The sequence below is a fragment of the Orcinus orca genome, chromosome 7 (assembly GCF_937001465.1).
Source record: "Orcinus orca chromosome 7, mOrcOrc1.1, whole genome shotgun sequence".
Classification (NCBI taxonomy): domain Eukaryota; kingdom Metazoa; phylum Chordata; class Mammalia; order Artiodactyla; family Delphinidae; genus Orcinus; species Orcinus orca.
In genome coordinates, this window is record NC_064565.1 from 39456723 (window position 1) to 39476744 (window position 20022).

The 20022-nt window shown below is 44.2% G+C and overlaps 1 protein-coding gene across 2 annotated transcripts in view; it reads left to right on the forward strand.

Annotated features, from left to right (window-relative positions):
- The window catches only part of KIF5C (kinesin family member 5C), a 170807-nt gene that overhangs the window by 68484 nt on the left and 82301 nt on the right, over nucleotides 1-20022 (forward strand). For both annotated transcript variants that reach the window (XM_004268242.3, XM_033425322.2), the window contains exons 4-10: nucleotides 3543-3647; nucleotides 9119-9167; nucleotides 9435-9490; nucleotides 10386-10473; nucleotides 15059-15183; nucleotides 17822-17926; nucleotides 18297-18445. In XM_004268242.3, coding sequence (XP_004268290.1) covers nucleotides 3543-3647; nucleotides 9119-9167; nucleotides 9435-9490; nucleotides 10386-10473; nucleotides 15059-15183; nucleotides 17822-17926; nucleotides 18297-18445 — 677 coding nt within the window. The remainder of the gene's footprint in view (nucleotides 1-3542; nucleotides 3648-9118; nucleotides 9168-9434; nucleotides 9491-10385; nucleotides 10474-15058; nucleotides 15184-17821; nucleotides 17927-18296; nucleotides 18446-20022) is intronic.

The following is a 20022-nucleotide window of genomic DNA, read 5'->3' on the forward strand; positions in this document are numbered from 1 at the left end:
GAAACGAGAAGACGGAGTGGGACATTCCCCTCGAGTCCATCCCTGCTGCTCCAGCCGACTAAACTTGTCGTTGTTCTCTCAGTTCCTACCTTTGTTCTGTTACTCCCATCTCCTCTCCTCTGCCCACATCCTCTTTGTTCGTCCTTAATCTTACTCATCCCTCAGGATTTGGTGTCTCTCAAGGAAGCCATCCATATCACCCCAGCTGGAAGGGACTTTTCTGTTCTGAGTTTCTATAGCTCTTTGCCTCCTGACCACCTTTTATTGCCTGAGGTGACTGTTTATTGTATGTGTACATGTGCATTTCATTTGCAAAGCAGTCAACATAGATGCAGCGAAGACCTTTCTGGAACACCTCTCTGTCTCATACACACACCACACACATCCGTCCTCACCATGCACATACCCCACACCCCTCCGTGCCACACACCCACCACACATCGATAGCCCTCCACACACTGCACACACCACATATACTGCAGATACACACACTACATGAACGCACAGCCACAGCACACCCAAACTACATACATCACCACCACAGAAGTCAGCACTACACACACCCACATGACACACATCCACACTATGTATGTGAACACCACACACACACACACTACACACCATGTACATTAACACCACACACACACACACACACACACACACACACACACAAAGATTGTATTTTTTTTTTTTTTTTTGTGGTACGCGGCCCTCTCACTGTTGTGGCCTCTCCCGTTGCGGAGCACAGGCTCCAGACGCACAGGCTCAGCGGCCATGGCTCACAGGCCCAGCCACTCCGCGGCATGTGGGATCCTCCCGGACCGGGGCACGAACCCGCGTCCCCTGCATCGGCAGGCGGCCTCTCAACCACTGCGCCACCAGGGAAGCCCTCATACAGACTGTTTTGGCAGCCTTTGTTTACTGAGCATAAAGGCCCTCACACTCTTGGGTTTATGAGCTAGAGCAAGCATCCCAGCCCCTAAGCCTGTGGTAGACTTGGACATCCCTCTGTCACTGTGGGGATGGGGGTATTATTAGGTGTTCTCCAGATGAATGTTTGCTCCTTGTCATGTGATTTTCGGGTTGGGTCTTCAGGGCAACAAAACAGGAAGTGCCCAGACTCATCCTGGCTCTGCCTTGATTCTTACACTGCCAAAGGCAAACAAGGGATGTCGATACTTGTGTGCACCCAGAATCAATTGGAAGATAAATCGTTGAAAGGGAAAGCATCTAGGGAAACAGATTTGAGTCAATTATAAATGATTTTTGGATTATTGATCATTCTTCTTTGGCTGTGGGCCACTGAAGAGAAGCTAAAGGATTATGATGAATTATTAAAGAGCTCTGGGTGGCAGCGTGGAGGGCACTCTTTGGACCCTCTTGAGTCAGATTGGCCCAGTGGTGTCGCATTTGACTGTGTTTTCAATGTAGGTACCATTTCTGCCAGCAAATTCCATAGTCCAGGGCAGGTGGGGTCCAATATTTGATTTGTTACATGTTTTATGATGGTCTAGGAGACCATCATAAAACATAAAACAAAAGGCCATCATAAGACAAAACGAGTGATTTGGTTTTGTTTTCATTAGATATATATATTAATGGTTTGGGGTGGAAACATGTTTTCAGACTCTTCAAGTCAAGTAAACCCCAGCAACTTCTTGAGAGAATGTATCATGAGCTGAATAACAACATTTACTGTCACTGAGTACATTATATATACTGTTTAAGTTATTTTTTATTTATTTATTTTTTTTTTTTGCGATACGCGGGCCTCTCACTGTTGTGGCCTCTCCCGTTGCGGACCACAGGCTCCGGACGCGTGGGCTCAGCGGCCCTGGCTCACGGGCCCAGCCGCTCCGCGGCATGTGGGATCTTCCCGGACCGGGGCACGAACCCCGCATCCCTTGCATCGGCAGGTGGACTGTCAACCACTGCGCCACTAGGGAAGCCCTGTTTAATTTAAATTCTACAGTAATTCTATGCAGTAGATACTATACCAAGTATCATAAGCAGTGGGAGGAAATACATATGCACTGGCCACCCTGCCTTTAGGGAGTGTACAGTTAAACTAAAAAACAATAGAAACACATCAAATGATTTAGGGTCCTTAGCAGATGAGGCATTCCAGAAGAGTACCTGTTTTCCGAGTAAGAGCCAGAGGCCAGATGTGCCTGAATTCGGCTTTTCTCTTGCTTTGAACAGAGTGGAAGGTCGGGAATCAGGTGCGTGAAGGAGGACTCATAATGGAAAGTGCTTTGTGGCCTGTAGTCAGTGCCAGGGTTCATGCAACTTCTTGCTTTTGGTAACTCAGATATTGGCTCGGAAGTCATCTTGTTAGAGAAGCACCAGGCAGTGAACCTCTGAAAGAAAGAGAGGACTTAATTGAGGAAGACAAAGCAGATCTTGAAGGTATTGGGCAGATTTTGAACAAAGATGTATGAGTCAAAGTTGTAAAGGCTGTTGAGCATCCCTGGAAAACTAAAGAGCAGACTGGCTTTGCTTCCAGTTCCGTTTCTTCCTAGAGTTTTAGAACTCCTCAAAGGCATGTGTGATTCTCTGGGAAGACAGTTGCTGGCAATCCCTTTAGACGTGTGTTTGTCTGCCGACGGGTTGTTTAACCACTGATAGAACTTTTCAGTGTTCCTTTGGTGTGGACATGAAGAGGGCTCTCTGGGAGTTGTGCACCGAGGTCCTTGCTAAGCCTGTTGCTTGAAACGCTTCTAGAACTCTTCTTTAGGAATTGCTTTCAGGTCCTATGCTGTCTCTTTTTGAAACTCTTCAGAGGTAGCAAATTCTGGATCTTGAAAATGGATTTAGTGATAGTCCAAATAACAGAAACATTCACCTATCCATCCACACCTTAGGTAAAATGAATAGAAATGGAAAAAGGCTGGGAAAGAATAGAGAATATTTTATAAGCAGATTTATGTATTAGAAACAGTCAAAAATTATTTGGAACAGTTTGGGCTGGGAATTACAGATTTTAAAAAGAAATCGATAAAATGGATTTTCTTGATTGGTGTGTCAAGTGCTACTGAAGGTATTTCCAGAATAAGTTTCTTAGAAATTTTTGAGCAACGATGATGTGAATGAAACTGTATCTATCAGCTTGCAAGGTGATTTCATTAAGGCAGATTAACTTGGATTTGTAGGTTCTGGTCAGTTTGTAAAATTTCCAAAACAAAGCCCACGTTTAGTATGTTACAGTCACACATGTAACCTCATTCTTTCTCCCTTTCCCTCCCTCCTACCCACACGCTCACCCACATACACACTGATCTGCTGCCCGCAGTGACAGCACGAGGGGATATTGGGGGCCTTCAAGGCCAGCAGGACATGCTCTCCCCTGCCTGGTTGAGTTACCCCGCTAACTGTCGGTCTGTTGGCAGGTCGGGTAGATCTCCTAGGGAGCAGGCAGTCCTGCGTGGTGCTCCCTGTTCCACGGAGTCCTGTTTAAGAAGCCCAGGTTTGGTCCCTTCTCTCCCTCTCACATGTCGCCCAGCACTCTTTAGCTCCCTGTGTTTGTCTTTTTCACTCACTAGGGGAAGCTACACGACCCTCAACTCATGGGCATCATCCCAAGGATCGCACACGACATCTTTGACCACATCTATTCCATGGACGAGAACCTGGAGTTCCACATCAAGGTAAGTGCTATTATTGGGTCCCAAGAGAAGAAGCTGAGTCCCAGATCGTGTTTCTTTGCTTTTCTCTTTTATGTATACATAGAAGATTTTATCTAATTTAAGTGACATTCCTGTGATCAGCAGAACCATATTTATTAGTTAATGACTCAGGCTAATACTGAGGAAATACTGAGATAAAGTCAAAGCCCTTTTTAGGATGGAATCATCTTGGTAGTTGTCTGAATTCTACCCTTTACCCTGTGGATTTCTGTAGATCTGACTGGCCTGTGTCCATGATTGGGTGAGGACAGCATTTCCCAAAGTGTGTTCCATGGAATACAATCCCTCATATTATTACTCAGTGGGCTGCAATGGAAAAGGCGTATGTGGTCAAATTAGCTGGGAAAATGCTTTGCTGAACAATGTTAAACTTACCCCAAGCTTAAATATGCTAACGTGTAATGCAGTTCTGCAAAGTGGACATGTACTGTATTATATTTCCTATCTTATTTGACTGTGGACATACTTTACCCTCCTTGGAGGATGACAGACTAGTATCTTGAGGAGCGCTTTCTGAGAAATGTTAGGAAAGGGAATTCTTTTCCTCCTTGTTTTTGTTTTTCAAACCTATGTTCTGGCTTAAATTTGAATTGAAAGAGAGATTTCTACTCTCAACTATAGCTGTGAATTCATAACATTTGGTAGAAGGGGTATATTCATTGGAACGCCTTTGTTTGCAAGTGACTGAAAGCTACTTGTTTAAGCAAATAGAGGAAGTTGTTATAAGATACAGAATCTGACAGCAGGCTTGGGGGCGGGGAGTTGTGGAGAAGTAAGAAATCCAGGCTCTGCTTTTCCTTTTTTTTTTTTTTAACTTAAAAAAATTGCGATATAGTTCACATACCATAAATTTAACCTTTTTAAAGTGTACAGTTTGATGGTTTTTAGGATATCTTCAAAATTGTACAACCATGATCACTATTTACTTCCAGAACATTTTCATTACCCCCAAAAGTAACTCCATCTCCACCACAGTCCCCACGTTTCTTAATTTCTTTAATCCCCACCCTCTTGCTTAATTTCTTTCCCTTGTTCCAGACCATCTTTCTCTTTTCTGTGTATGGGAAAGAGGGTGCATGGCAGCTCCTGCTCTACATTCCCTTATTTCCAATTCATCATTCCCCTGGGGAGGGGCCCATTGGCCCAGCCTCCAGTAGGTACCCCCTGCCCCCAGCTCCGATCAGCTGTGTCCAGGATGCACGTGGCTGGTAGGGTCCCCGCCACAGTGACTGGGGACGGGGTTGACAAGGAGGTGGAGGAGAAAGGGGCAGTTAGCAGACTTGGAGGTGAGCAGATCAACCAAGAGGCTGATCATCCTTGAAGGCTGGGACCCAGGTGCCTAGGCCCATCATTTTAGAGGTGAGAAACTGAAGTTCATGGATATAGAGCCAGATGGCCAGAGTGACATATCAAGTCCTCGGCAGAGTTGAGATTTATTGATTTAATTAATTTATTTAATTTATTTATTTTTGGCTGCGTTGGGTCTTCGTTGCTACGTGCGGGCTGTCTCTAGTTGTGGTGAGCGGGGGCTACTCTTCGTTGGGGTGCGTGGGCTTCTCACTGCAGTGGCTTCTCTTGTTGCGGAGCACGGGCTCTAAGCGCACGGGCTTCAGTAGTTGTGGCTCGCGGGCTCTAGAGCGCAGGCTCAGTAGTTGTGGCACGTGGGCTGAGTTGCTCTGTGGCATGTGGGATCTTCCCGGACCAGGGCTTGAACCCGTGTCCCCTGCATTGGCAGGTGGATTCTTAACCACTGCGCCACCAGGGAAGCCCCAGAGTTGAGATTTAGATTCTTGATCTGACCAACCCCACATGCAGTACCTGTTCCATTATATTAAATTTCCACCTTTACTTATTTCTGCTGTGTACCTTCCCCAAATTATATTTAAACAAGTCAGAAACTGTTTGCCCAATTATAAAGTACATCCGGCAAATCTTTTTCTTTACAGCTCCTTTTGTTGGCTGAAGCCAGCTTCTCCTCCTTGCTAGAGTTTTTTATATCTGAGGGTACAGACACTTGTTGCTTTGATGGGATCAAGATTTGGGAGCTTAGTGCATCTTTAAGGCTGTTTGCATTTAAATACCTTAAACCACTATAGGGCTCTTATGGGATAATCCTGGAGTAAGATGTTAAACCAATTATTGCCCTCAAAATAAGGTCTCATATTAGAATCTTATTAAGATAAAAATAGCCCCAGCATGAAGGGGAAGGAGAGGAGGAAGAACACTCACGTCTAGGGCTGAATTTTACAGTCCAGCTTCCTGTCCTGCATTTGTAGTTAGGCTGTCTTATTTCACAAATAATAATTGTAAATGAGCAGGTTCGTTATTGACTGCTTCTTATTTTGAACTGAGCAGTGACAGGCTTAATCAAGAAAAAGAGGCTTGATTAAGGCAATATTGAAAATCTGTTCCTTAAAGTGAGTCTCACAGAGGTTTTATTTATTTATTTATTTTTACATCTTTATTGGAGTTTAATTGCTTTACAATGTTGTGTTAGTTTCTGCTTTATAACAAAGTGAATCAGCCATATGCATACATATATCCCCATATCCCCTCCTTCTTGAGCCTCCCTCCCACCCTCCCTATCCCACCCCTCTAGGTGGTCTCAAAGCACCGAGCTCATCTCCTTGTGCTATGCAGCTGCTTCCCACTAGCTATCTATTTTACGTTTGGTAGTGTCTATATGTCCGTGCCACTCTCTCACTTCGTCCCAGCTTGCCCTTCCCCCCCGCCCTTCCCCCCGCGCCGCCCCCCCCTCCACACCGCCCCGCCGTGTTCTCAGGTCCATTCTCTATGTCTGCGTCTTTATTCCTGTCCTGCCCCTAGGTTCTTCATAACCATTTTTTTTTAGATTCCACATATATGTGTTAGCATACGATATTTGTTTTTCTCTTTCTGACTTACTTCACTCTGTATGACATACTCTAGATCCATCCACCTCACTACAAATAACTTAATTTCATTTCTTTTTATGGCTGAGTAATATCCCATTGTATATATGTGCCACATCTTCTTTATCCATTCATCTGTCAATGGACACTTAGGTTGCTTCCATATCCTGGCTATTGTAAATAGTGCTGCAATGAACACTGTGGTACATGACTCTTTGAACTATGGTTTTCTCAGGGTATATGCCCCGGGAGTGGGATTGCTGGGTTATATGGTGGCTCTAGTTTTAGTTTTTTAAGGACCCTCCATACTGTTCTCTATAGTGGCTGTATCAATTTACATTCCCACCAACAGTGCAAGAGGGTTCCGTTTTCTCCACACCCTGTCCAGCATTTATTGTTTGTAGATTTTTTGATGATGGCCATTCTGACCGGTCTCACAGAGGTTTTAAATATTATTTCTGAACATGCTTTCTCCTAGTGCCAAACAATGCTTATTTGTTTTTCTTCCATCTGGTTTTACAAAGTACTTGAGGTGACAAAAATAACAAAATTCAACCCCCCACCCCAAAGCAGCCACTATCTGCTATGGTAAAAAGAAACTAATAAATCAGGATTCTCTTTCTACTTATATTAAATGAACAAGATTCTAATTGCCAGATTTCCTAATATCTAGTTCACAACCAGTCTTTGGATGTCATTAATTTTCTCTGTAACCTATGGAAATAAGGGCACAAGCTTAAGATCTCAAAGATAACAGAAAAGTCTTAATGAAGACCAGACAATTCTGAAATACATAGAATGGGTTGGAACCAGGGTTGAGTGGGCTGCAGAAGGGCTGGGTTAGAAATGTCTAAGGTTAGAGGCCAAGCAGACCCTAGGATTCCAGCCACAGGGAGAGGTTTCCAGAGCAGTAGGTCTTTCAAAGGTCAGGTAGTTGTATCTATGACAGAGAGGGTCAGTAACAGGGCTGTTTGACAGACATTCAAGCAGTCAGAGGTTGTTAGGGAGAGGATGCTCAGCTACAGATTCCAGGGTTTGAAGCCAGGACCCCAGGTCTCAGAGAAACGAGGCATCAGGAGGTTCTAGGCTGAGACACGGACAAAAGATAATGAACCAGGGCTGAGCTGGGTTGGGACTAGTGCTGGGTTAGGGAGTGTTCACTTTCCCCTGCCTCGAGGCAGGACTGGTCCAGAGCTGGGATGTAGGGGTGAGATTTCACAGGTAGAGTTACATCCCAACTTTACAACTACTTTTCAACTTTTAAAACACCTTTTTGGCTCAATCCTCTGTTTAGATTTCAAAAAAAAAAAAAAATCCATGAACTTGAAGGAGAGGACAGTTGATCTGGTCTGCAGAAGGCAAGTGTAGACAGTACAGAATCGTAGAGCGAATTTTTGATATCATCATGTCGAATGGCTTCATTTGACAGATGGGAACATTGAGGTCTAGGGTCTTGGTTACTTGTGCATTAAATCTCCAAGATCACATATCCAGTTAAAGTCGTTCTCAGATATCAGCCTGAGATATCAAAATTAGCCTAAGAATCACCTGGGGAGTTTAGGAGTGGATTCCTAAATCCTGTTCTTGGAGTTTCTGATTCAGGAGGATTGCAGTAGGGTTCAGAGCAATTTACACAGACGTTATGGGAGATGCTGATATAGGCAGTGCTGGGACTGAAGTTTGAGAATAACTAATTGGAAGGCGTCCTTTCCCGCTCACAGTCTAGTTGTGTTTCATTAAATTGCATTTTGTTCAGATCCTTCCTGGACTCCCCAAAGCTGGCCGCTATCACCAGCTCTCTCCCTGTTACTGTTCTGTAGTTCCAAGCAAACTGCCCTTATCCCCCTCCCCACCTTCTTCATGTGAATGTTTGGAACATGCTCCCTCCCTGGTCTGAAGCGGCTGTTAATGTCTTGCCTGAGGTGAGGTCTACTGATTTTTTTTTTTGTGGTATGCGGGCCTCTCACTCTTGTGGCCTCTCCCGTTGCGGAGCACAGGCTCCAGACGCGTAGGCTCAGCGGCCATGGCTCACGGCCTAGCTGCTCCGCGGCATGTGGCATCTTCCCGGACTGGGGCACGAACCCGTGTCCCCTGCATCGGCAGGTGGACTCTCAACCACTGCGCCACCAGGGAAGCCCAGGTCTACTGATTTTTGACAGTTACTTGCAAAGGACATGTTCTGTTCTAGCTGTTGTCATACCTAGAAGTTTGCTTGGTGCTCATCTAAGGTGAAAAGGTAGAGTCCTCCTATAAGGCTGTCTAGCACAGGATGTAAATAACACCTGGCTGGAAGTGAAGGCAACTCTGATGTGGGGATGGAGAGGGGCCCATTGAGCAGGGACTTGTAGAGCAAGCTGACAAGCAGGAAGCAGGAGGCCAGGGGTGTGGGCTGGGGCTCCGCCCTCTAGACTCTGAATCTTCACTTTGTAGAGCTCTTCTTACTCTTCGTGGCATAACAAAAAGCTTTTACGAGTTCTAATAATGATGTTTTTGAAATACAGGGTGGCATTTCTGTTTCAAAATCAATTTGTTTTTAATCAGGTTTCCTATTTTGAAATCTACCTGGACAAAATCAGGGACTTACTCGATGGTGAGTAACCCGAATTCTTGTCTTTTATTTGTTCTGTAACTGAAGTCCAGAAAGGTTGGCATGATGTACAGCACTTCTGCTTAAGGAATTTATAGAGACGTTCTGTTGCGTTCAGGCTATCTGCTTATTCTCAGCCAAAGCTTTAACTTGAGTCATTGCAAAGTGATTAGATTTACCTATCTTCTGTAACAATTTCTGTTTTTTCTCCAATACAGGGGCTTTAACTTTTGTTTTCTTCTTTGCATGTCATCATTATCATCTCTGTAGTATCCAAGACAAACTTGGCTGTTCATGAAGATAAAAACAGAGTCCCGTACGTAAAGGTATGAGGAAAACTTGATTGATGATGCAATTGATTTCCCTCCAGTCACTGTCATAATTATTACATAAGATGCCCAGAATATTACCTTATAAACTGCATATAGATATTTAATCATGTTCCTTATATTTAATATTCATCTGGTTAAAAAAACTGACTTTTAATTTCTTCAGTTGTTTCTATGTAAGTATATCACAGATGTCAAATCACATGAGGTAAGAACTGGAGAACTGAACATTATTCACCTTTAAAGAGGCTTTGGTATTGAGTACAGTTGTTCATACTTTGCACTTAGGAGAAACCTGTCATAGCACTATGTCTACAACTTCGGTATCTAATTAAAGTTGGTGGCTAGATTGAAAGGCAAAGCAAGATTTCATCCATTTCTTTTTCCGTCATTGGTTTCCTTCTTTATTTTCTGTCTCCGCTGCTGATGAGTATGGATATGTACCTAAACTCTGGCATTTATTTTGTGGTTTACTTCTGAGTTTCCTAGCGTTTGCTCAGACTTTTTTTTTTTTTTTTGCGCGGTACGCGGGCCTCTCACTGTTGTGGCCTCTCCCGTTGCGGAGCACAGGCTCCGGATGCGCAGGCTCAGCGGCCATGGCTCACAGGCCCAGCCGCTCCGCGGCATGTGGGATCCTCCCGGACTGGGGGCACAAACGCGTGTCCTCTGCATCGGCAGGCGGACTCTCAACCACTGCGCCACCAGGGAAGCCCCAGACTTCTTTTTAATGTACACTGCAAGCCCTAGGCGAGGAGGAAAAGTTGTTGGGTCGACAGTGCAGCCTTTCTCTGGATTGGCAGCTCTAGAAGAGAAGTGGGAAAATGTTTAGCTGTTTCAAAGTCATGTTGCTTTTCAGTTTTTCCATGACCAACCTGATCTGGCTGTCTTGCAGGGGTGCACCGAGCGGTTTGTGTCAAGCCCCGAGGAGGTCATGGACGTGATAGATGAAGGCAAAGCAAACCGCCACGTGGCTGTAACGAGTAAGCCTGGGGTGGTGTTCCCTCCCCTCTAACTTAGGACACAAACGTCTGCCTACCAACCAGGTTGGGTGGGGGTAATGAGGTCCAAGTGGAATAATGCAGGGGAAGGCGGTTGTAAAGCAGTGACAGGCACTCAAAACACAGGGGTGTAAGCAATACCAGCAGGCCTGGGCAGGTCCTGGGAAACAGCGCCTCCTGCTGTCCAGGGGCCTGTTGGAAATGTCCGGGTGACACTCACTGACTGGGCCCTGGTAACAGCCTAAGCCTGAACACTGGGGTAAACAACCAACCAACCAACTAAAGGGGGAAGAAAGTAAGCTTCTAAGTTCATTTATTTTAACCATGTTATTGTTTAAAAAAATCCAAACCAACAGATTCTATAGGCCAGTCATACTCATGGAAAGAAACCATGTTAGATTTCTGCCCTTTGTAAACAAGGAAAAGAAAGACATGGAGGAACGGGAGCTTGACTGTAAACTTTGTGATGCCTTGTTGGTAACAAACATAGTCAGGTCAGCTGGTTTACCTTGCAATGCCTTCCTCGGCCTGTCTCAGGGAAGCAGGTCACGTGGTGGTTAGAGCAGCAGAGTTTCCATGAAAAGATGGGGGCTGTCTGTCTTATTCAGATGAGATGTGCACAGATGAGAGTGAGTTCATGTGAAGAGGACTTGAAAGAATGAAGGATTTCTAACTTTTTTTTTTTTTTAATATTTATTTATTTGGCTGTGCCGGGTCTTAGTTGTGGCAGGTGAGATCTTTTAGTTGCGGCATGCAGGCTCTCAGTTGCGGCACGCAGGATCTAGTTCCCTGACCAGGGATCGAACCCAGGCCCCCTGCAATGGGAGCACGGAGTCTTAGCCACTGGACCACCAGGGAAGTCCCTGAAGGGTTTCTAGCTTTGAAGAGAGAAAAATATCTGGGGAGGGCATATGGGCAATGCAGTGTTTCTTAACATATTCTTCATAATATCTTCAAGGTGCTGACATTAAGAAAGAGAGTCAGCTTGCTTTGTTTGATCTGAATGAGTAGACCACCCAGAATTGTTGAAGCTACATGGAGGCAGATTTTAACCTATCACAAGAAGAACTCTAGTCCTTAATGCTGCCCCAAGTAAAGCCTACCTGGAGAGGTAGTCAGTTACCCGCATTGTGTAGAAGAGATTCAAGCTTTGCTTGGTTGACTGGTGCTATGATCCTTTGATCCAGAACTGTAATTCTCAACTGTTTCCCTACCCCCACAAATGTATCAGATGATATTCCTATACATGGCAAGTTTCATAGGTGAGCCTAGACCTGTATACAGTGTAGGTTAAGCTCTACTTCTTTCTCTTCTGCTTATACGCATATAGGAAAGAATGTAAGACTGATATTCTTATACTAATAGCATCTCTCATTTGTAAAGAAGTTTTTCACTGTTTCTTAAGTTATTGTTAGTTATGAATTACTCATGACACACCTGACAGTCCTTCTTGGCCCCCTGGTTCAGAACTGTTGGTCCAGAACATTACTATTTTTCTTATCATTCTGGTAAGTTGTTTTTTTTATTTTGTTACATTATGCATAACATAAAATTTACCATTTTAACCACTTTTAAGTGTACAATTTAGTGGCATTAAGTACATTCACAATATTTACAACCATCACCACTTCCTATTTCCAGAATTTTTTTCCCAGAATTTTTAATTATCCCAAAGTGAAACTCCATATCCATTGAATAATAACCCTCCATACTCCCTCCTCCCAACTCCTGGTAACCACCACCCTACTTCCTGTCTCAGTGAATTTGACAACTCTAGGTACTTCATATAAGTGGAATGAAATAAGTCCTTTTGTGACATGCATGTTTCACTCAGCATAATGTCCTCAAGATTCATCCATGTAGCATGTGTCAGAATTTCCTTCCTTTTTAAGGCTGAATAGCGTTCCATTGTATGCATAGACCACATTTTGTTTTCCATTCATCCACAGATAGACATTGTGTTGCTTCTACCTTTTGGCTATTGTGAGTGATGTTGCTATGAACATGGAAGTATTTATAAATATCTGTTCAAGTTCCTGCTTTCAGTTCTTTTGGGTAAATACCCAGAAGTAGAATTGCTGGATCATACGGTAATTCTCCTTTTAATTTTTTAAGGAACAGCCATACTGTTTTCTATAGCAGGTGCACCATTTTATATTCCCACCAACAGTGTGCAAGAGTTTTAATATCTCCATATCCTTGCCAACACTTCTTATTTTCTGGTTTTTTTTTTTTTCTTTTTAATCATCATCCTAATGAATGTGAAGTGCTATCTCATTGAGATTTTGATTTGCATTTCCCTAAGGATTAGTGATGTTTAGCATTTTTTCATATGCTTATTGGCCGTTTGTGCATCTTCTTTGTAGAAGTGCTATTCAAATCCTTGGCCCATTTTTTAAAATTGGGTTGTTTGACTTTTTACTGTTGTTTATTTGTAGGAGTTCTTTATATATTCTGGATCTCAATCCCTTATCTGATATATGATGTACAAATATTTTCTATTCTGTGGGTTACCTTTTCACTGCTGATAGCGTCCGTTCACACACAAAAGTTTTTATTTTTATTTATTTATTTATTTATTTTGCGGTACGCAGGCCTCTCACTGTTGTGGCCTCTCCCCTTGTGGAGCACAGGCTCCGGACGCACAGGCTCAGCGGCCATGGCTTACGGGCCCAGCTGCTCCGCGGCATGTGGGATCCTCCTGGACCAGAGCACGAACCCGTGTCCCCTGCATCGGCAGGCGGACTCTCAACCACTGTGCCACCAGGGAAGCCCAAAAGTTTTTAATTTTGATGAAGTTAAATGTATGTTTTTTGTTGCTGTTGTTGCTTGTGTTTTTTTGGTGTCATATCCAAGAAATCATTGCCAAATCTCGTGTCATGAACCTTTTCCCCTATGTTTTCTTCTAAGGTATTATAGTTTTAGTTTTTACATTTAGGTCTTTGGTCCTTTTTGAGTTAACTTTTGTATATGACTTAAAGGAAGAGTCCAACTTCGTTTTTGCACGTGGATATCCAGTTTTCAATTTGGTGAAGAGACTGTGCTTTCCCCATTGAATGGTCACTCTTGACACTCGTGTTGAAAATTATTTGACCATATTATGTGAGGGTTTATTTCTAGGCTGTCTATTTCATTGGTCTATATGTCTACCTTTATGACAATACCACACTGTTTTGATTACCATAGCTTTGTAGTAAGTTTTGAAATCAGCAAGTGTGAGACCTTAAACTCTACTCTTTTTAAGGATTGTTTTGGCTATTCAGGGACCTTTGAGATTCATCTGAATTTTAAGATGGACTTTTCTATTTCTGCAAAAAACATCATTGTGATTTTGATAGAGATGGCATTGAATCTGTTGGTAGTATGGACATCTTAATAATATTAAGTCTTTCCAAGAACAAGGATTATCTTTCCATTTATTTGTGTATTCTTTAATTTCTTTTAGCAATATTTTATAGTTTTCAGTGTATGCCTCTCACTTGCTTGGTTAAGTTTATTCCTAAGTATCTCATTCTTTTTGTTCTAATTTTAAATGGAATTGTTTCCTTAATTTCTTTTTTGGATTGTTCATTATTATATATAATGGAACTGATTTTTTTTTTTTTTTTTTTTTTTTTGCGGTACACGGGCCTCTCACTGTTGTGGCCTCTCCCGTTGCGGAGCACAGGCTCCGGACGCGCAGGCTCAGCGGCCATGGCTCACGGGCCCAGCCGCTCCGCGGCATGTGGGATCTTCCCGGACCAGGGCACAAACCCGTGTCCCCTGCATCGGCAGGCGGACTCTCAACCACTGCGCCACCAAGGAAGCCCAATGCAACTGATTTTTATGTATTGCATTTGTATCCTGCAACTTTGCCAAATTCACTAGTTCTAACATTTTTGTGGACTCTTTTAGGGTTTTTTCCCACATAATCTGGTTAGATAGTTTTGAGAAATAATTGCTAGTGGGGTTGAGTAAAACAGTCACTGGGGTCTCTGCCTGCCTGGTGAGCAAAGACCAGGGTCCAAGAAGATTTTTATTTTTGGTACTTGGTCCTAATGAAGCATATTTCATCTTTGAGACCTTCTATGTGCCTAGCATGGGTTATAGAAGAAATGTATGTCTTGATCCTTCCTTAAGAAAGTCATAATTCTTCCTTAAGAAAGCTTATGATATCACTTATAAGGCAAGGCTTACACACATGAAGAAGATGGAATACATCAGAATGATAAAAGCTGAGGGACTTAAAATGAGGCAGGGGAGGAAGACTTGAGCTCTTCAAGGAGAGAGGTAGGCTGGATTGGGGTGTTGGAGGATGGCGGCTTCAGGCAGAGCTCAAGACTCTGTTTTCTTAAACCACTGACCACGATTTTTAGATTAATTTCTTTGCCACGTGAAAATATTTTAAATCTTTCATTTCTAGAGTGGGCGTTGTTTTGCAGGAGAAATGGTCTCAGGTGATTTTTTAAATTGAGTGGACTTACAAAAAATGGAGCTATTAGGCATGATTTGTTGTGTTTTTTATTGAGATGCTTGCTACCTAAATTTATATGTTCTTTGTAGAGCAGTAAACTGTTTTCCTTTTCAGACATGAATGAACACAGCTCTAGAAGTCACAGTATCTTCCTGATTAATATTAAACAAGAGAATGTAGAGACTGAAAAAAAACTCAGTGGGAAGCTTTATCTAGTTGATTTGGCTGGGAGCGAAAAGGTAATTGGTTCTTTATTTGTATTATCCACAGTTTCCCCGTGATTGGCTTCAGTGTGCAATGGGATGATTTGTATGTCTTTCTATTCCCTGGTTTTAAAGAGCTTTTAAAGTTTCTGATGTTGTGCTAAGATGTTATTAAATTTAACCTTCATTTCTCTGCTCTTTCTTTTCTGGTCCTGAAGTCCCCTATTCATGTCACAGGAGGTGTTTTGAATGCCAACCTGATTTATGCCTAATAGACCCTGATGATGACATGAGGCGAGTGTTGGTGTGACCTTAGCGTGGCAAAGGCAGCGGCACAAATGCTGGAGGGACGTGAACTTCTGAGAACCGGAAAGATCTCTGTGTTTTAACAGATTCAAATAGGCCAGGAAGGGGCTTTGACGCTGGAATGTGGCAGGCCTGCCTCTGCAGGTTTGTTTGCTGATAGAAGATCTGGGAAGTGGGGCTCTCCCTGCCTTCCCGGCTTCTCTCTGCAGGAGGCATGAACTGACCGTGTTCTGTGTGGGCAGCCTCACTCCCTTCAGTCTACGGGGTCTGGAGCCAGTGTTTTAGCCACAAGCCCTGACCCTTCTCTGATTCTGTGAGGATTTTCTTTTGGCATCTGTACCCTTTCCATGCTCTCCCAGGCACTGGCTGAGGCCATACTCCAGACCGAATAGGCTTCCCAGAAACTCCCCTCTGCCCTCCCAGCCTCACTTCCATAGCACCACCAGAGGCTCCTGCTGCCACACCCCGGCTGGGGGCACTGCCCACCTCGGACAGCATCACAGAGCAAGTCTCTCTGCACAATACCATGTGGCCTCCCTCATCTCTGATGTCGTGCTGACTGTCCCCATCAGGGCCGGCCCTGAAGCTCAGTCAGTCTCCCAGACTGTGTCATTGATCCCCACTTACCGCTCCCACCACTGAGTTGCTGGACGCCAAGTTATGGCCACTAACATCCGTGTGAGGAATGGCTACTTGGATTGTCCTCCTGTCCGCGTTTGTTCAGCCTTGAGCAGATCACACGTATCCTCCTAGTTGGCAGTCGAAAATCGAACTGGTCCAGGCTTGTAACTTTAAACAGATGCCCACCAGAACGGGAGTAGAGAGCAGCATTGCTCACTTCTAGACCGGCCATTAGCAACCAGCATCTGCTTTGCTGCCGCACCTGTTGTATGGGTCCAGACAAAGCTCCCAGTGACCCCTTCCCTCTTCCCAAGCTTGCCCCCTTTCCCTTTAGAGCACAGAGATGAGTACTTAAGGCCTAAATGCAGCTGAAAAGTGCTTAATGCAGGCAGTTGAGAGTGGAGGCCTGCACAGTGTCAGTGGTTATTACTTATGATATTTATGAGGCATTTTAAAGTTGTGGTCCTGCACGTCATTTCCTGTGCTAACATCTGTTTTCCTTGCTCTAGATGTGTCCGCATTGAATGTAGCAGTGTGATCTAGTAGAACAGAGTTCTGGGTCTTAGTCCTGTCTTTCTTAAATGGTGTTCTTCCCTTGGGTGGGCAATTTGACATCCCTGGAGCTCAAAATTTTCTTGTCTGTGAAAGGAAGGTGATTGTACTTGTCTCGCATATTTCATGGAGCTAAGATGCTCAAGTGTGAAAGCACCTTAAACAACACCTTGTGAATAGACTATTACTATTAATACTTGTGACACAGCAGCTCTGTGATTTCTTCATCTGTAAGCAGGGGACCCACACATGATTTCCAGAGAAATCTTTGAATTTTTCTTTGGGAAAAAATCTCCGCTTGGACATGCATTCATCTCTATCGTTGGGAGTTTCTCCTTTATACAGAATTGAAATCCATCTTCGCACAGTTTAAAATCATTTCCCTGCTTTTCTTTCTTTCTTCAGAGCGCAGCCACTCCCCGCCGTGTCGTTTGTCCAGTCAGCAGAGCTATGAATCATGTTGAGTTCCCTTTTTTCTAGCATCTGTGAACTGCTTTCTACCTAGAGCAAATGCTGTAAATAGGAAATTACCAGTAATAACACAGCCGAGGAGGAATGGTGCATGGTCCCTCTAACTGCAGAGGAAAAAAGACAAATTCACTATGTAATGTACATTTTCTTGCCTCACATGTCTTGTCGAGTATTTTTCCTTTTGGATGATTGTTCCTTTTTTTTTCTTGCTATGGGAATAAGCAGGGAAGGAGCAGAGAGTCCGGATAACCATCCCTACCACTTCTTGTCCTTTGCTTGAAGTTGGAGCTCGTAATCTACGCTTTCCCAATAGTGCATTCATTGTGGCTGGGACCGTGTTTTCTCTTAATGCTTCCTGGGCATGTAGACTGTGGTTCAGTCTCGCAGGACCCCAGCCTTTCTGTAGTGACAGCACTTTTGGAGCCTGGTGTCCCTGGACAAATGTCCCCTGGGAAGCATCCGCAGCTCTACACTTGAGGCATCTCAGCTGTTCCCCGTAAAACCTAGTTGAGAGGAAAATGACAATAAGAGAGAACAAATGCCCAGCCTCAGGTACAAGGGAAGGTTTTATCACCATGATTCTTACTTACCTTTATTTTCCCCTGCATTCCAGGAGGATTCACGTCAGTCCCTTCCTCCCCGCTTGCCCTCCTGTGAATTGGAATTTTCTCCTCTGTGCTTTTGCTGTCCTGTGCAGCTCACTGTTTTCTCTTCTCTCTGGTAGGTCAGCAAAACTGGTGCCGAGGGAGCTGTTCTCGACGAAGCTAAAAATATCAATAAGTCTTTGTCTGCTCTTGGAAACGTGATCTCTGCCTTGGCAGAAGGGACAGTAAGTGATCCTGTCCCCATCTATTCAATGATATTATGAGAAGTCACCTTTTGAGTTCGTGTACTCTCTTTGCCACACACCCCAGAGATTCATTTGTTTTTGTTCAGAAAGGGACAGGGGGAATCCTGGCTGTGGACGCCCTGCTTGCTGGGAAATCTAACCCATTAAAATGTGTGAATGGTGATGCTAATTTCATATGACCCGGGTGGTCCCAGAATGGGCATTCTAAACTTTGGCAAAATCCAAAGACCAGGCAACAGGTTTTTATTTCACATGTTTCTAAGCCCAGCTCCCATCACTCACTGGCTTGCCTCTGTATTTTCTCTTTGAATGGGCTGTAACAGCCACTATGTTTTCTTTTCCTAAATAGAAAACACACGTGCCATACCGGGACAGCAAGATGACTCGGATTCTTCAGGACTCTCTGGGCGGGAACTGTAGAACCACCATCGTTATTTGCTGTTCTCCCTCGGTGTTCAATGAAGCTGAGACCAAGTCAACGCTAATGTTTGGACAAAGGTGGGCGTGGCCTCTCGTAACCTATGCTCTGAGCTGGGTCTTAGGTGTCAGGAGTGAGCAGCGAGGGGCTAGGGTCAGAGAGGGAACAGAGTAGGGAAGCAAGCAGGCTGTTTAGTAAATTGCATCTAGCAGGTGACCTGTAAACTTGAGACATCATTGATTGAGGCCAAAGGAACAATTATGTTTTAAAATAATGGGTAGGAATATGCCTATCAAAGGTATGATGCTGAAAAAGACAACTCCAACTTATTATAGATGTGATGGTTGGTTATTCCGTGGAGTGTTAACTTTTGTTCGTCATGCAGTTAAGTCTCTCAGGTTCACAGGATTTCAAGTGTATATAACTCGACTGGTAACTGCCAGTCTTGGTAGTATGATTAGTGGTACCACTACTACCAGTAAGTACTTCCATATTTGGGATCCATTGCAAATTTGCTTGATAGAATAACTGAAACTTAGGTGATTGTAGAGTAGTTGCATAAATATAAAAGGGTGGGGAGAAGAAATACTGATACTTACCCTGGGGGTAGGAGATGCAGCATGTATGCTGAGGAAAGGGGAGGGTGGCCACCCTCTTCTCACCTTCAAACACACACACACACACACACACACACACACACACACACACACACACACACACACACACTGTTGAGCCCCATCCTCCCTGCATGGCTGCCTCAGGTGCTAGTTCCCAGAGTGCTGGGGTGCTGTGGCTTGGGGCCATCTGAGCATCTTCCATGCTCAATGGGCTGAGCCTGAACCTGAGGTTGGGAGTTGTGGATTCTGCTGCTGTCATTCCCTTCAAACAACTGTGTGATCTTTAGACAAGTTACCAGTTCTCTGTGGGCTCCAGCTGCCTTAGGCACGGAGCACTCCCTCCGCCTTCCTCCTGGGAGTGTGTTGTGTGGTTATGCCTGAGAAATCGTTTAAGATGCCTAGCGAAAGGCCAGATGGTGGTCGGCATTCTGAATGGGAGATTGTTACGGCTTGTTTAAACTGCATTAAACCCCAGTCATTTCCTGAACCCTCAACAGAACATAGAATTACCCAGTCATGGCACCTGTGGGATGTCTAAATAAATAATAATTACACAGAATGGTTGTAGAACTAATATATCTTTTAAATTGGATTTGGGTCCTTTACTTCCTCTCAGATCACTTCCTTGATTAGCACAATGCTTAGGTCAATGGATTGCAGTAGAATAACACCTACTTTTTCTTAAGGGTCACAGAATACCTATAAACCTGTATCTGTTTATGGGAAACGTAGAGTACTGTGGGGATCATCCTGCCTGCCCCATCTCTCCTGGTTTCTTTTTCTGTTCATTTCTTGTTTTTGCGGTATGCGGGCCTCTCACTGTTGTGGCCTCTCCCGTTGCGGATCATAGGCTCCGGTTGCGCAGGCTCAGCGGCCATGGCTCACGGGCCCAGCCGCTCCGCGGCATGTGGGATCTTCCCGGACCGGGGCACGAACCCGTGTCCCCTGCATCTGCAGGCGGAACCTCAACCGCTGCGCACCAGGGAAACCCACTAGCACTTTTTTAAAGGAACTAGTGTGTGCCAGGCATGTCAAAATCC